The sequence below is a fragment of the Aspergillus eucalypticola genome (assembly GCF_003184535.1).
Source record: "Aspergillus eucalypticola CBS 122712 chromosome Unknown BO83scaffold_40, whole genome shotgun sequence".
Taxonomy (NCBI): Eukaryota; Fungi; Ascomycota; class Eurotiomycetes; order Eurotiales; family Aspergillaceae; genus Aspergillus; species Aspergillus eucalypticola.
In genome coordinates, this window is record NW_020290314.1 from 13,550 (window position 1) to 30,065 (window position 16,516).

The 16,516-nt window shown below is 51.2% G+C and overlaps 7 protein-coding genes across 7 annotated transcripts; 5 read left to right on the forward strand and 2 right to left on the reverse strand.

Annotated features, from left to right (window-relative positions):
* Positions 1-84: 84 nt before the first annotated feature.
* On the forward strand, positions 85-1,226 carry BO83DRAFT_371606 (ribonuclease H2 subunit C). The gene is made up of 4 exons (XM_025529945.1): positions 85-339; positions 396-473; positions 529-740; positions 789-1,226. Exons 1-4 carry the CDS (start codon positions 195-197, stop codon positions 828-830), a joined length of 477 nt encoding a protein of 158 aa, XP_025382701.1. The 5' UTR covers positions 85-194; the 3' UTR covers positions 831-1,226.
* Positions 1,227-1,339: 113 nt separating this feature from the next.
* BO83DRAFT_412225 (putative mRNA decapping hydrolase) lies at positions 1,340-2,560 on the forward strand. Its single transcript, XM_025534391.1, has 3 exons — positions 1,340-1,439; positions 1,541-2,203; positions 2,275-2,560. The coding sequence occupies exons 1-3, from the start codon at positions 1,364-1,366 to the stop codon at positions 2,517-2,519; spliced, it is 984 nt and encodes a 327-aa protein (XP_025382702.1). The 5' UTR covers positions 1,340-1,363; the 3' UTR covers positions 2,520-2,560.
* Positions 2,561-2,750: 190 nt separating this feature from the next.
* Positions 2,751-3,681, forward strand: BO83DRAFT_348687 (ubiquitin carboxyl-terminal hydrolase; the record flags this gene model as incomplete). Its single annotated transcript, XM_025528847.1, has 2 exons — positions 2,751-2,908; positions 2,975-3,681. The coding sequence occupies exons 1-2, from the start codon at positions 2,857-2,859 to the stop codon at positions 3,679-3,681; spliced, it is 759 nt and encodes a 252-aa protein (XP_025382703.1). The 5' UTR covers positions 2,751-2,856.
* Positions 3,682-3,814: 133 nt separating this feature from the next.
* BO83DRAFT_457938 (MT-A70 family) lies at positions 3,815-5,347 on the reverse strand (the record flags this gene model as incomplete). Its single annotated transcript, XM_025537119.1, has 1 exon — positions 3,815-5,347. The coding sequence occupies exon 1, from the start codon at positions 5,276-5,278 to the stop codon at positions 3,815-3,817; it is 1,464 nt and encodes a 487-aa protein (XP_025382704.1). The 5' UTR covers positions 5,279-5,347.
* Positions 5,348-6,058: 711 nt separating this feature from the next.
* On the reverse strand, positions 6,059-9,743 carry BO83DRAFT_393659 (putative RNA binding protein Jsn1; the record flags this gene model as incomplete). The annotated part of the gene is made up of 2 exons (XM_025532984.1): positions 6,059-9,428; positions 9,505-9,743. 2 exons carry the CDS (start codon positions 9,741-9,743, stop codon positions 6,059-6,061), a joined length of 3,609 nt encoding a protein of 1,202 aa, XP_025382705.1.
* Position 9,744: 1 nt separating this feature from the next.
* Positions 9,745-10,772, forward strand: BO83DRAFT_403475 (uncharacterized protein; the record flags this gene model as incomplete). Its single annotated transcript, XM_025533619.1, has 6 exons — positions 9,745-9,794; positions 10,018-10,074; positions 10,119-10,168; positions 10,260-10,349; positions 10,635-10,642; positions 10,686-10,772. The coding sequence occupies 6 exons, from the start codon at positions 9,745-9,747 to the stop codon at positions 10,770-10,772; spliced, it is 342 nt and encodes a 113-aa protein (XP_025382706.1).
* A 2,022-nt stretch (positions 10,773-12,794) lies between these two features.
* BO83DRAFT_441692 (putative signal transducer) lies at positions 12,795-15,547 on the forward strand. The gene is made up of 2 exons (XM_025536358.1): positions 12,795-14,955; positions 15,024-15,547. The coding sequence occupies exons 1-2, from the start codon at positions 13,047-13,049 to the stop codon at positions 15,479-15,481; spliced, it is 2,367 nt and encodes a 788-aa protein (XP_025382707.1). The 5' UTR covers positions 12,795-13,046; the 3' UTR covers positions 15,482-15,547.
* Positions 15,548-16,516: the final 969 nt, after the last annotated feature.

A 16,516-nucleotide genomic window follows, 5' to 3' on the forward strand; every position in this document is an offset into this window, starting at 1 on the left:
TGGTACTAAAGCGGACCGCGGAATTAACCGCCCTTTTCGCGACTACGCGTCGCGTTTGCTCAATTCATCCTTGCCGACATCGTTCCGAACATCTATAGTACAATTGTCTATTCAACAGAACGAACTACGCAGGTCTTCGAACTTCTACATTTCTCAGACTGCATTGTACGCAATTCCGCTTGATACACTTCAAGATGTTCGCCATTCAACCCGCCCAGAACTCTTCCAACGAGCCCTCAACCGACAAATTCACTCCGAACATCCTGCCCTGTCGCATCCACCACGATGGCCCCGTTGACACGCTAGGTCGCTACTGGAAGCCTACCACTGATGAGAAAGGTATAGAGTGACTCCTTCGCACCCGGCATTTCTCAACACATGCTCATGATTCACAGACCAGAACTTGCAGACAGCCTACTTCCGCGGCCGCAAGCTAAGGGGTCGCCGAGTCGCAATCCCTGAAGGCTACGAGGGTAAAATTTATCCCAGGACATCAATTTGAACAGGCCATTAATCATCCTGATTTAGGTGTCATTGCAACCCCCACAGACCGTACGATGCCTGCTACCCGGACGAGCGCCGACGTTGAGGTCGAGGAAGTCACACCAGAAGAGCCCGTGAAGATCCTTGAGAAGCAAGGAACCTTTGACGAATATGTGGTCTGGGGACATGAGTTTGTGCCTGCGGCAGATGAGACTTTCGTTAAGGGAGTGGAGGAGTGGATTAAGCTGGCTGAAGTGGTAGGTCGATTTTCTTAGATGAGTTGTCCTCCGGCTAATGCAGTGTAGATGCATACGACTCCTGACAGTCAAAAGCAATCGTCTACTTGAGGGAAGGCTTACGGTGAACAATCTCATTCAAAACGAGGGCACATATTTGTGTTTGCGGGCTGGATGGGTTCCTTAAGTAACCCTGTCAACACATGAACAAAGTCCCCTATTCGATGCTTCCCTAACGCCATATACGAAGTTACACCACCCACCTACTGCAGTCAGCCATGTATGGACAAGGACTATGCTAGAGCCGTGACACTAGCGGCAGACCATAGGTGGAAGGGACGTCCAAGCTCCAAGTCGCTTTATGCAGACTGCGATCTTGCCGGAAGGCTACGATTCAAGGACAGGAAATGGAGCACCAGGCTAGCTGCGCATGACCAGAGATACCCAACGGAAGAAGTTCTGTAACCACAACCATCTAGATAGCTGCTAGAGCCAAGCCAATACCACGATCAATCCGATAGAGAATCCATATAGATAAGCCTGACCGCCCTCAAGATTCTGCCGCCAGAACAAATATCTGGGGTAGGGTCAACGCTCTACAACAACTTCTATAGACACCCCTAATCTTCAACAGGCCCCTCACAATGTCCACTAACGATGCGAAGGTCTCGCCGGAGGCGCTCATCTCGAAATTCGAGGTGAGCAGACTTCTCAAACAAGGCAAGCAACCCAACCACCAGCCAGCCAGCCCCTCCATCACCCCTCCCTGCACATCCAGACAATGACCATTCCAAGCAACATAACTAACCCAACCCCCAAAGACCAAAGTGGCCGCCGCATCGCTATCCTAGGTACTATCGAAAACCAGCAAGGCATCCTAATCGCTGAACGCGCCGCCTTTGCAACCGAAACTCCTGAAGCCCTAAAAGCCTTCCACGCCGCCATCACCGACGTCAACAACCTCGGCGACAACGACATCTACCGCTGGTACCTAGCCTCCTCCCACTCCGCACCAGGAAGCCAACAACCCCCGGACCTCAAGATCAACCTGATCTGGCCCTGCACGGAGTCACACATCAAGAAATACTCGGAGCAGGTTGTACGCATGGTCACCGAGACACCGGAGATCTACCGGGACTCTATCCGTCCGTATATGAGCGCTAAGCGTGAGGAAGGACGACTGAACTGGGTATTCAATATTCTTGAGGGTCGCACGGAGCAAGAGGACGTGATTCTTCGGGAGAAGGGACCTGATGGAACTGCGGAGGAAGGGTTCTTGGTGTTGCCGGACTTGAACTGGGATCGGAAAACCATGGGGTCATTGCATTTGTTAGCGCTGGTCATGAGGAGGGATATTTGGTCCTTGAGGGATCTGAAGAAGAAGCATATCCCTTGGTTGAAGTATCTGAGAGAGAGGCTGCTGGAGGAGACGGTTAGGGTGTATCCCGAGTTGGAGACGGATCAGCTGAAGCTTTACGTGCATTGTAAGTTTCCTTTCCTTTCAGGTGCTTTGCGTGTTTGAGGTATGTTTTACTGATGTGCATGTGCTGTATAGATCAGCCGACGTATTATCATTTCCATGTGCATGTCGTCAATGTCATGCTCGAGGCGGGTGCAACTCAGGCGACCGGGAAGGCGTTCGGGCTGGAGAACATCATCTCCCAACTAGAGACACTGGATGGAGACGAAGAAACTGGAATGGCGGATGTCAGCTTGACTTATTTCCTGGGTGAAGCCAGTGAACTCTGGTCGAATGTGTTTGGCCCTTTGAAGCGGGGAGAGAAGCCGCTGCCGAATTGATAGAGTATGATAGACTCTAGAAAGTGATGAGTTACGATGCTACAACAATTACTCTCTTGGAAAATTCCGTAAAGCAAAACATATACACAAGTAGCGTTGTAAAAGCAAGCATACACTTCCATTGTTGACGTAGATCTAATCTATAGACTACTTAACTATATCGGAGCGGAACTAACTTTCCCTCGATCGACCCCGCAACACCAACGACGTCAACCCCTCACGGCGCCGCCATCCATCGCAAACTTTCCTACACTTCTCCTTCACCCCTCACACAGTCAACATTTCCTCTCCTCAACCAAGAAACCCCACCACTACATACAATCTACACATCCTCAAGATGACCGACACAGCCGACGCCCCCCAAACCAACAAGGCCTTCGTGCCCCTCGGTACCTCCCCCTCCCCCTCAACCACCACACCCACACACCCACCCCAGCTAACACAAAATACCGCAGAAAACAACCCCGAAGTAATGACCCACCTCGTCCGCCAACTCGGCCTCTCCCCCACCCTAGGCTTCACAGACGTCTGGTCAATCGACAGCCCGGACCTCCTCGCCTTCATCCCCCGCCCGTCCTACGCCCTCCTCCTCGTCTTCCCCGTCTCAGCAGCCTACGAAGCAACTCGACGTACCGAAGACGCGTCCCTCCCCGAATACACGGGCTCCGGGGCCAACGAACCCGTAATGTGGTTCAAGCAAACGATCCGCAACGCGTGCGGACTTATCGGGCTCCTGCACGCCGTATCGAACGGCACGCCGCGGAAGCACATCACCCCCGGCTCGGACCTAGATAACCTGCTGAAAGAAGCGGAGGGGTTGGGGCCGATCCAGCGCGCAGATCTGCTGTATGAGAGTAAGGCGTTGGAGAGTGCGCATGCGGATGCGGCGAAGTTGGGGGATACGGATGCGCCGGCGGCGGAGGACTCGGTGGATTTGCATTTCGTGGCGTTCGTGAAGGGGGAGGATGGCACGCTTTGGGAGTTGGATGGGCGGAGGAAGGGACCGTTGGTTAGGGGGGTGCTTGGGGAGGAGGAGGATGCGTTGAGTGAGAGGGCGTTGCAGTTGGGGGTAAGGAGGTTTTTGGAGGTGGAGAAGGGGAGTGGGAGTGGGGAGGGGGATTTGAGGTTTAGTCTTGTTAGTTTGGGGGAGGTTTTTGATTGAGGGGGGTTTTGTTGGTGAGGTGGATGTATGTGGTTGTTGTATACCCGGTTACCGTATGGTAGTTGATATTGGAGATGGTTGTTGTATTGAGTATATCAAGCTCACATTCACATGTCTATAACTTCTTCCCCTATCAATCAACCCACCATTCCTCAGAATTGAACTTCAAAACATCATCCCCACAAGCCCACCACCCAGCAGTCAAATTCCGTGCAAAGACCTCCAAAGCAGCATACGGCACACAACCCCCCACCTCACCAGAGCTAAAGAACATCCTCTCAAAAAGCTCCTTCAAATTAGGCTTCCGAGAATGCACATCCGGAACAGCAGCAATAACCCTTCTCACAATACCCCCATCCCCATCCCCATCCCCACAAGAACTGGGCACCTTTCCTATAACAAGAACCTCATACGGCTTCCTCCACAACCCACCCACCTCCACAATCGGCTTCCCATCCATCGTAACCTTGCACCAAACCCACTCTTCACAGACCTCAAGCCCAGCACCCCGAATAGCCTCATAGGCTGTTTTCCGCGCCTTCGCGGAATTAGTGATCCAGATGGCTGCTACAGGGCCCTTGCTGTTTCCATGTAACTGAGCGCCTTCTTCTCCTCCTCCAGAGGCAAAATGCAAATATCCCCGTAAGATACCACATATACGTTCCGTAAGCAGATCCCAGCCTTTATAGAACTGCGTTTGATAATGCCCACTGCGCCGCACGGAGCGGTTCGTCCATGGTGGGTCGAGGAGGATTAGATTGAATTTCTGGTCGTATGGTAGGCCGGGGAGTAATGGCTGTGATGATGACTTGTGGATAGGTTCGGAGATGGGGATGGTGCAGCGGAGGAAGTGGGATGACGGGGGGATGTGAAATGAATGGTAGTGGTTGGTTATTGTGTTTGTTCTATTGTTATTTGATGCTTCTGTTGTTGATGTTGATTGACAGCGTATCTTCACTGTAGCTGGCTCGATGGAGGTGTTTTGGACCAGGTTGTTGGAAAGCTCTGAGATGGATGCGAAGGTGTTTTCTCCAGGTGCTAGGATCAATGGAGGATCGTTGCGAGTAGGAGATCTATTAGAGTGGATAGAGCCAGACTCTGGATTTAGACATGAACATGAACATGTGGTATTGCTGCGTTGCCGCTTCCTCTTCTTCCCCAGGAATTGGATCTGTTCACCCTGAGCTGGATCTTCTGGACTGTCTGGTGCATCGTTTTCTATGAGACTGCGAGGCAGGCACCACTCAAATTTATTTTCAAGTGCTCCTTTGAGCTCCGCCAGCTTCTCAACCACCAGCGGCTCGATGACCCCGGAGTGATATTGCCTCTCGGCAAGCGGGAGTCTCTCTAGGACCCTTGCCCGCGCAGCCTCGGTCTTGGGCTCTGTCAAGGTTGGATAAGGTTCTCTCAAGGGGGCGGAAGATAAAAGAGTTCTTTCTCCATGGTAGGATCCTCGGGTAGAAGAGGCTGGATGGGGTTGTGATGCCGGCGGCGTCTGTCCTGGAAGCGCTTGTGCCTGCGCGATGGAGCTGGGAATATCGATCACAAAGGCGGTGGCACTGGGGTTTTCATAAAGTATTGGAGACTTGATGGCCATGGTCTGCCCGGGTCTGATCGAGGGATTACTTGGAATAATGTGTGTTCTGACTTACGGTGGCATTGTGACGATTCGAAGGTTGGGAGAGGGAAAATGAGATTGATGGAAGGTGAGTTTTAGTGTTTGTGGTATTGGACTGTATGCTAGGGACACTGGCGGCTTTCTATCGATAGCTACAACAATTATTGCAATATACCCATGGCTTAAACATTGATTACTCCTGTAACTAGTTTCTCGCTGTAAGCTTGTAATGTGTGATTCCAGCCACAACCAGTGGAGCACAGCTCAGTGGCTAAATACAGCCGGACTCATAATCATGCAAACGCAGGCCATCGGTTGCATCCGCTTGGCTAGAACCATCCACTCCTTGAGTAACCGAATAATAAGAATAAACAATACCATCTGTTCTCATATCCAACAGAATAATAGCAAGAAAAAACATATAACCATGCCACAAGGGGCAGAAATCACTTAAATGCTTATTGACATGACAAAGGCAACACCACTATGCTCTCAAATGGACAAAAATTCACAACACTTTTTTCTCATCTCATTCCTCCTTCCTCCGTTTCCAAGACGATCCAGCGTCGGTCTAGGTGTGACAAGGGTCATTTCGTTATAGCCATACTACTCTCTGTATCCCGGAAATCGAAAAAAAGGGTAAGGGCAAAACTTTATACATCAGGTTGAAGTCAATGGCGAATTAAAGAGTTATAAAAAAGCCTCAATGCTGGAGATCAATCCGCATTAGCGTCGGTCGCCCAGGCAAGCCGTAGGCTCTCACATATGCTGGGGATGACTCACACGGCCACGTCGTCCACCCGCAGACTGTGTCTGAGCTGGCTGCGCTTGGGAATAGAACTGAGTAGGATACTGATACATCTGAGCGGAGTTCGTAACAGGGCTGAATTGCTGGGGGGCAAAAGTCGGTTGGTTCATCATAGGGTTGGAGTTCATCTGGCCAGGACCGCCAGCCAAGGGCACTCCCGGGGTCTGCAGAGCCCGAAGACTGTCAGCCGAAGGTGCTCCAGCCGGGTATCCAAAGCTGGAATTTCCGAGGCTTGGGTATAGTCCCGAGGGAGAGAGGCCCCGGGATTGTGCAGCCAGGTAGGCCTGATACTGCAGTTGTTGCTGGGTCAGAGGCGCCAAGGGCTCCTGGCCGAAGCCGGTACCATTAACACCAACTCCACCAACCCCGTTAAGAGGATTGAGACCACCAGCAGAACCAATGCTGTTCATTCCATTGATACTGTATGGATCAAAAGGAGCGGGGTTGGGCTGCTGCTCGGAGGCAACGGGCCTGGTCGCATCCAGACCTGGGCCTAGCATGGTAGGAAACTGCGCACCATATTGACGTTCCATGGACTGCTGGGAGCCGTAGTTTGACGCCGCCTGCCGGGAGGTTGGGCGATGCTGCTGCTTGTCCGAGTTCGAAACATGATCACGTCCATGGTGATTGTCGCGAGCACCTCCCCGAGATGACAAGCCAACTTCGTCCATCAAGCGCTTGTAGCCTTGACTGGGACTTGCCTTCAGCTTAGTGAGGACCTTGGAGACGTTCTTCACCACCTCGGCGCGCATAGACTCATCAAAGAAAGGTGTGGTAAGAACCTTGAAGATCAGTGTCGCGCCCGATGTCTGGTCGCTCAAGATCTTCTCCAGTACCTCGTCGCCCGGGCTGAAAAAGAGAGCCTTCAACACTATCTCACGGGCATCTGGCTCGTTGCGCTGGTTAATCACCTTCAAGACAGTCAGGTAGGCGACCTTGTGGGTGCACAGGTGCACGAGATGAGGGACCAGGCGCGGTGCAAGCACGGTGCGACGGCGGGGGAAAGTGCAGGTATCCAAGAACCATGTCAGCAACAGAGCCCCGTTGGCATTCGTCGCAAGCTGTACGCTGTGGAGAGCAATGGCTGAGGCAAGCATGCGTTGCTGGTCCTTCGAGGCGTGGTGGCTTTCAAGGCATGCTCGCATGGCTCGAGCACCGAAGCGGCCCTGGGCGATCTCCCACATCCGACTGAGCATCGTCTCGAAGATGAAATCATTGAATGGCGCGCCAAAACGCAGGCAGCACTGGAGAACATAGTTGCCGTACTGGTCAAGGAATAACGGAACGGTGTATGGCCTCAGAGCATCAACAATCATCTGCATCTGGTTCGGAGTCTTGGCCACATCAATGATCTTCTGTGCGGCCCAGGTTCCGTTCTTGTGGACACCAATTTCAGCAAGATGAGGCGCAATGGGTCCGAGCATCTGCTCCTTGGTGGATTCTGAGCAAAATTCGAAGAGCTTCTGGACGACAGTGTTTCCGAGATAATCTGACGCGAGCTCTGCGATTTCCGGCAGCATCGCAACGGCGGTTTCCTCAATCTCCTGGACTGAGCAAGCTCCATTATCGATCCTCTTGCGGATATCGCGGAGCCGCGGAGCATCGAACATCCTAGTTTGGCTGGGCTCGGCGATCGGGGGAATCTCATCTTCAAATGCATCAAAAGCAATTGCGCGATGGATGCTAGCGCTGATATTGTGAGCATCGTCTTCCGTGGCTCCGAACTCGGTGACAATTTGTGCCATTTCCGGCTGCAGCTCGGGAAGAGAAGGTATATGCGGAATGCTGGTGCCGCTCTCCGGTCTCACAATACCATCAGGTCCATTAATGCTCGGATCAGGAGTCGGAGAAGACTGAGCTCCATTAACACCGGGCGTGCCAGTAGCAGAGGTGCCAGGTACTTTAGCATATCCGATCCGGACAGGGCCAGCGCCAGGGAAGATCTCCTTTCCGTTGAGAAGTGACTTGGCCTGAATGGCACTCTCAATGCGCTCATAGTTGACAAAGCCACAGTTCTTGTGGGTAAGAACGCGAGTAGACTCGATTTTGCCGTACAGGCTGAAGATTGCCTCCAATGACGTGACCGTGGTGGAGACCGGAATGCTGCCAATCCAGAGAGCACGAGTAGGGCCATCCTGATTGTTCTCGTCTGCCAAGTCTCCCGTTTGCCGCATTCCCACGTTAGGCGCACCACTTCCACCAAGATGCATGAGCTGAACAGCTTCCGACAGCTCATCATATTCTCCGCCTTCCGCGATGTTGAGGTCGGCGGCGCTAAAGCTGTTCTCGAGACGCGAAGGAGTAGCGAGGTAATTGCGGATTGACGAGCGCTGAGGAGGGGCCTCCAAAATTCCAGCCGTCCTGGCACGAGGTCGGCTGGCAGATGCGTGGTTGGCGAATGCCTGTACAGCCAGGTTGTGCTGATGAATCTGAGCCTGGGTTGCGGCCAACTGGGCTGCTGTTGCAGCCGCAGAAGGAGTAACGGTGCCAGAGGGAAGTTGCGAGTAGCGGCTCTCATACTCCAGATCCTCGTCATCAGCGTACTTCTCTTTCGCGTTCACCGAATACGATCGGATACGGCTGTTATTCTTCATCATGGCCAGTTCCGCCAGCAAAGGGGGCAAAGAAGACTGTTGTTGCTGCTGCTGCTGTTGCTGTTGCTGCTGCTGTTGAAGGAGCATATTAACATCAGGCCGCACAAGCGTAGCTCGTGCCTGTTGCGGTGTCTCCGCCAAGCCCAAGTAGTCTAGCGTTTTCACATCGGTATCCGCAAGCCCGTCCCTTGAGAATGACGACTGGCTGGGAGAGGCAGGTCCTTCAGAAGAGCGAATGCTTGTCAGTGTTGTCGCGCGCTCACGTCCGGTTGCCCAGCTAGTAGAGAACAAGGACGGTCCGAATGGACCAGAAGAACCCAAAAAGTTTGCTCTCTGGGGCATAGAGCCTGCTCGGAGACGCGAAAGGGATCCCGCGCTGCTCCCACCAGGGGCAGTTGCGGTCTTTGCGCCTGTGTCGATACCGGAAACGCCGGATGGGCGGAAAGGGCTAGTTGACGGCGTAGGGCGGGAGGTCTGAGGCATATATGGTTGTTGAAGATTCACCTCATTCAATGCACCGACGGGCGAAAATCTGGAAGGAACAGTCCCAGCTCTTGCTCTCCGGCCAGGGCTATTGATCGAGCCGCTGGATGTAGGCACCAGATCTGGAAATCCTTCTTGGCTTGGAGACTCCGGGATGTTCTCGCGAAGAGGGGTGGAATGACCGCTAGTCGGCGGGCCCCAGATACTGGGCGAAACGCCTTCCTCTGCCTGGATCTCTCGCGCTCTAATGTAGGAAAAAAATAACAGGCATTAGTCTGCAAGAAACGAAATAAGCGCACCGAGATAACTAGGGTGCTTACCGTTTAGAGTACAAGCGAGCCCCAAGTTCATGAGAAGGGGATCCAGCCCCTAGCCTCGCGCCGCCAATTGCGCCTGCGGCTCCATTCAGACCATTCGATGGGCCGAACGGCGACTTGATGGCAGCAGATCCAGAGAGATCACTGGGAGAGCTACGCCCTGTGCTAGTTCCCGACATTGGTTGAGTGGTCGGAATATAATTGAGGTTCATATGACCATCCGGTCGTGAAACAGGGAGCATTATGAATTATTTCCCTCCACCTCAAACGAAGGCGGACACCGGACACCTTGTGTATGAATACAAGTAATGATATGCAGTTGTCGGATCGGTAAAGATGCTGCTCAATCGGAGGATTGTCTCGCGAGGGTCATGTGTCAGTTCAGTGTGTTGAGAACCAAACGTCGATGATTGAGAGCCGATGCCAATGGGGTGCACCGGAGCAATCAAGGCTAAAACGATTGATCAATGAACGTAAAGTTCGACGCTCGAGGAAGCCAGCGTTCTGTGCGTCCAGCCGGTGTGTGGATGTGCTCGTGGCGGGGTTGACGGAGGACTGGGTCCGAAAGAATACGTAAGCTTGAACGAGCACGGATGCTTGGGAAATAGGAGAGACAGCGAGGTCGATGAAGTGGTTGTCAATAGTTGTCCGTTAAGCGTAAGGCCCAGTCAGCTTTGTCACCCTGGGTAGTAAAGATAATCTTTGGACTAGTGGCCAGATTCGATTGCCACGATCCACCGCAATGATTAGGTCCCGAGTGTTCAAAAATATCGCTAACCCGCAAGGACCCGCTCGAAATGACCGCAAGGACACGAGGAGATTGAATGGGAAAAATGTCGAGCGAGGGGGTGGGAAGAGCGAAAGAAAGGAACGCGGAGGTCGTGATGTACGGGGGTGGTGGTGGGTGGAAGGGAAGCCGAAAAGGGTCGCTGGACTCTTTTAGGGTGGCTGGAATAAATTGCGCGGCTTCGGGCAGAAGCCAGAAAAAGATACAAGAATGGAAAAGACCGACGATGGGACGATACTAAAAGGGATACTGAATTGAAGGATTACTCAAAAGAGAAGAGATTGGGGGGAAAAAGGGAAGGGGAGGTAAATGGGAGAGAGTAAGACAGGAAAGGGGTGCATGAAAGGAGGAAGCGTAAGAAGGAAGAATAGATGGCGGTGGATGTTTGGTGAAGAAGGAAGAGAGTAGAGCTGCTGCACCGGCGCGGAGGGAAAAGGTAAAAGGTGGAAAAGAGACTTCGAGTAGAGAGGAGGAAGGCGGTTAGTTTACTCAGTTGGGGAGCTCAGGTTTGCCGGATCCCGGGGGGCATGTCATATCCACTCGTCTGGTTGGCCGGTCGGGTTCACCCATTCCCTACTTATGTTTTTTTTATTACTCGAGAAGTGTGCCTGTGAAGTGCATGAAATTAAAAAAAAAAAAAAAATAAAATAAAATAAAATAAATTGTCTTAATTTTCTGGCTCTAATGGATTTTTCTTATATTGGTGAAGGATCCTTCCCTGTTCATCCTTCATCCCCATCTTCATCCCTTGGTGTGCTCGTGCCCACTGCTCAGCTGGCGATCAACCATTATTTCCTGCTGCTTTTGCTCGAACCCCCGGGGGAGAAACAGAGAGGGTCAAGCCTGTTCGTTCGGTTCATCGATCGATCCCACTCCTAATTCCGATTTTCGAGAAGCTCCTAAATAGCGCACTTATCACCCTCAGCCTTCCACAATTCCATGATCGGCTCTCTTCGCAATAGTCTCTTGTCAGCGATAATTGATAATTGTCGGTATACTTCCATAGTGCTTACTACATCATTCAATATTTTCGTCTTATAGATCACTTAGATGTAAATATTGCTCAGTAAAAATATTATCTTATGGTCTTGCTCTCACCGAATACTGAGTAGAGTTCCCACCTATTTTTCGCTCACTAAAGGGTGTACGATTCTGAAAGCGGAAAGAGATTAGGCCCGGGTGGAGTCGATGCTTCTGGATAGCATCAGCAGTTAATGACCGATAGCCTTACAAGACAACTTTCTTGGTTTTGGAACGTTCAATCATTCAGTTTCACTTCTGGAGGTCACTGTAAATGACAGTTTATTCGGGACTAAGGTCACAGTGCAGAGCGATAAAGTAGACTACAATATGAAACCAAGGTGAATCCATACATATTATTGCGGCACCTCTGTCTACACCCAATCCGGATCAAACCTTCACGCATAAGGCAATGAAAAGCGTACCAATGGCCTTTTCGACATCCTTGTCGAAGCTGAAACGGGGGAGGGATGTGACCCAGTTCTGGGTGATTGGCGCTCTGAAACGTCCTAAGACCCCGCATTCCACCGTCCGTCATGTGTTTTGACATTGATCACCTCTCTTCTTTCCTCCCTCAATTGTGGCAATGAGTAAGTATGCCTGTCGGATGACTTGCCTTTTCATGATGTTAAATGATCGGCGCATAGCTGGAAAAGCTGTTCGATTGAACACTCCACAGCCGGTTTCTTTCAATCCCATGAATTCTGCTGCCAGCTTTACTTATACTCGAACTTAACGGAGCCACATCTGTCATGATTACGGAATATATATCGGGTACTACGAAGTACGACAGTAGATACTAAACCTGGAGCAAACATGTCTAATCCCTCTCGTGGTTCCAATGAAAGCCATAATGCAAGGGATGAAGACATTCTGTTGTGAAGGGATGGATATTTCAAGTGGAATCTTTCAAGATGTGAAGTCATCGGCGGAACTCTTATGCAGGAACGCTGCCTGTAGTCTTCTGTACGACGGAGTACTTCTTGAGTAAACCGTTCCACATCCTTTGAGGATCCGTCATGACATACAGCAAACTAATCAATCATGGCGGTAAGACAGTTAGTTATGCGGGGGCCAGACTACTGGCTACTATGGATATGGTTTTCACATTTCTTATTTTAAGCCAATATTCCTACAGCTACTGTTACTTACAGGAACTTGTGCAACACGGTACCTGACCCAGAGTATTCTCGGGTCGGGCTGGATGCTTGCGGCCCCTGCCCGGAAGACTCGGGATGCCCCTCATGCTATATCGTATCAGGTACTTTGAATTTATAAGCCCATACAAAGATTCCTGCTATGTGAATCAAGATTATTCCTTTTCAATTATTGGGGTGTCATCCGGGTTCTGAACTCCATTCATCTAGAGTATATAAATCACGTGACACATATACACACCTGAGGCATCAACTTACCACCCGCCACTGCCTCTCCGCTGTATCTGCAATGATTTCCGGCACCGCCTTGCCAGAGCTCCGGTGCAACAATTAAGTCTCCAATAATTTGGGCTCAACTCCCTTTTTGCTCTCCACACATTAGTGGTATTTGAGGATTAACTGTCTTACGTTATTCTTTTAGAGTGGAATAAATGAACAATTTTACCAAAAGTATCACGCCTGGCCGATCTCATACGCGCCCGACCGGACTCGCGTTTTATCGTGATTTTACGGTCGGCTTCCGATAAACGATTAATGTTCCTTACTTGCCGAGTTTGAATCAACAACTTTCCTCACGAACAATGGCAGATGATCATGAAAGCCCCTCCTCAGTGGAGGAGGCGCCAGTCGAGTCCCTCATTCAGGGGCGTGCGAAGCGAAGCACAGCCGGCCTTCACATGTCAGCCCTCCTGGATGCCGCCGCAGACGATGACCTTGCGCTCTTGTTCGAGGAAGTGGAGGATGACAACGAGTTTGCGATGGATGTGGAGGAGGAAGGGGGCGAAGAGGATGATATGCGTTTTGAGTCTTCCTCGGATGATGAGGATGATCAAGGACCCGAGTCTCGAGCTGACGACATGGAGGGGGAAGAACAAGTACAGAAGGAGGAGCGACAAGAGAAGAAGAAAAAGAGAGCTCGAGAAGACCTTCGATTCAAGATAGCCAGCAAGAAGGTCAAAATTGATCCTACTGCTGTGTCTACGGTGCCCGCTCCTCGCCCCAAAAAGAAATCGGAACGTATTTCATGGATCCCTACGCCGGAGGAAGGGCCCACGCGATCATCCTCTCGTCGCCAGACTATGCAGAACAAGGAACTTACGCATGCACGCCTGAAGGACAGCGAAGAAAAGCGCATCCGTCTCATCGCCACCATGGAGGAAGCAGCCAAAAGGAAGGCCCAGTTCAAACCGAAGGAGATGACGCAAGCCGAGCGTCTTGCAGAAGCAGAAAGGGTGGAGAGGCATAACAGCAAGAGTCTAAATCGATGGGAGGAAATGGAAAAGAGGAAGGCTGAAGAAAGGCGTGCCAAAATTGAAGCCCTTCAGAACCGCCGCCTTGAAGGCCCGGTCATGTCGTACTGGAGTGGCATAGCAACCTGGGTTAATGGTCGCTTAACGCGCATTGGCAAAGTTGACGTTACGGCAAAACCTGAGAAGGAGGACACTACACGCAAGAAAAGCAAGAAGACGGACAAAGAAAACAAAAATGTGATAGAGCAAAAACCGACCGAGAACTTTACTGTTGCTGGTTCTGCCACGTCGCAAACAGCCCCTCCTCCCACCCAGACTGAGGGTTCTGCGCTACCACAAACATCCGGCGATACAGAACCTGCAAAGCCGAACCAAGACCCTGAACAGCAGCAAACAAGCTCTGAGCCCACTCAGACCAATGGCGCAATATCCCAAGAGAAACCCGCTGATACACCAGTGGAGGCACCCACTGCTACGCCAAAGGAAGCACCCACCGATACGCCAATGGAAGATCCCACCCCCTCTCATGTGAACACAGAGGCTCCTGCTGCTGCTTCTACTCCGGCTGCTCCTGCTGATCCCGTGCAGCCTGCCACAAATGCAGTTAAAGACGAGTCGGCTACAGAAGCAGCACCAGACTCTGGTTCATCAAAAATTGAAGATGAAAAGAAAGAGGAAGCCACCGAGACCAAGGCTCCAGATGCAGCTCCGGAGGAGAGCAAGTCAGATGATAAGCCAGATGTACAACAAAAAGACGACGCTGTACACGCAGCCGAAGCTCAACAGCCTAGGTCGCAGGAGTCTGGCGAGAAGCCTATGTTAGACTCCGAAAAGCAGCCTGACCAAGATCCACCAACTGCGGCCGCAAAGTCCGATGATGCATCGAAGGAAACAGCTCCTGAGCTAACCACAGCCGCTGAACCTGTGCCTGAACCTGCCACGGTGCAGCAGGAGCTATCCCCTACCACAGTACCAGATGCAAATGCCGCCCCTTCGCAGATTAACCCGCAGAAGGAGACGCCCAATCCAGCACAACCGGGCCAAGAGGCTCCGGAGCTGCATACAGACCAGCCAGCTGTTGCGAATGGGGAAACCCCACAACCGCAAGTTCCAGAGGTACCTCAGGTTGTCGAGCAAACAGGACGAACCCTTACGGTGTTGGAGAACTTTGATGACAAGACCGCCCAAAGCCGCGAGTTCAGTATCTACTTCAACGCCAAAAAACCTCCTAGGCTAACCAGTATGCAATGCACCTATTCCCCCCACTGCATGCACGAACACATTGGACATGCTAACACCGCAAAACAGAAATCTCTTCATCCCTCTGCGTTATTACATCACTACCCTCGCGCTATCGGGATCCCGAAACCTCCCTGCCCTTCGCAAACTCACATGCTTACAACGAAATCCGACACACGGTGGCACAAAAGTACAGTTGGAGTCCCATGCTGGGATGCTACGTTGGACCTGTCGGAGTCGCTGCGCGAGGAGTACCAGCGCGGTTCCTCGGCGGTCCTGAAGCAAAAGAAGAAATTGAAGAGAGCGGAAAGGACGACAAAGCCGCTAGCAACGAGGCCACCACCACCAATAGTGACAAGACAGAAAAAGAGAAAGAGAACGAAGCAAAGACTTCCGCCGCGGAGGCACCTGCTCCGTCTACATCCGGCCCTTCAGCTGCAGCCGCACCCGCGTCCGCATCAACACCCACACCCACACCCACACCCGTTGCGGCTACCGCGGGCGATCCGATGGATGTCGATAAATGATATCCCTCTCCCATTCCAGGTCTGACCTGGAAAACGAAGGAGTGGTTTGCTATTATGTTGCACCGGCGTGTTCATGTTTCTATGCCCAAGATACCCACTTTTACATCTACACCATCAACTCTAATCACACGGCTACAAATATATCATACGTAGTATCAAAGACGAACTGTAAAGTAAAATCAGTATGCATGCCGGGGGCAAAGTCAGCTACTAGTAGTTAAACCTACTATCAATCTCCCCGACTTATGCACCGTGCTGAATTATGCACCATGCACACCATACGGGATCACACCCAAATCTCCAACAACAGAAGGAAGCAGCGACCGCATTAGTAGAACTTACTGTACTACCTAGTAGCCCCACGGATAAAATACCTCAAGGAACGAATCCAACCAACCAACCACATCGTACGGTAAGTACCTAGTAAAATTCCAAACCAGCCCGAATCGTCCGTGCCAATGGCACGCGACAACCAAAGAGATACAGCAGATACTTAGAAAAAAAAAAAAAAAAAAAAAAAAAAAAAAAAAAAAAAAAAAAAAAAAGAATTATTATGATTATCATTATATGCAAGACGCCCATTGGCGCACGGACATCATTCAACATTTCCTTCCCATCGCAGCTGAACTCCCCCCCTCGTCTGTTCTGCGCCATGGTCATCTATCTGCAAGTGGGGGAACTGTGGCGACTTTTTTCGTGGAGACCCAGACCAGACCGTAGGAAATATGAAGCGATATATGAATGAAGCAGGGTGAAAGTTTGGGTTGCTCTTACTCCTGTATACAGGTAAAATGGTTACAAATTTGTGTTTCAGTCAACGGGAAGAGCCAGGAGGAGGGTTGTGGTACTTGTTTACTGGCTGCTGGGAGGTTATCGATTAAATGAGAGAGTAAGTAGGTAGTAATGAGTGTGCTACATATGTACCACATTTGATATCTCACAATGAGGCAGGTGGAAATGTGTTGTATGGTTTGTGTTACGGTTTGTATATGCATCAAAACAGATGAGATGGATGGAAGTGCTACTTTGGGACAC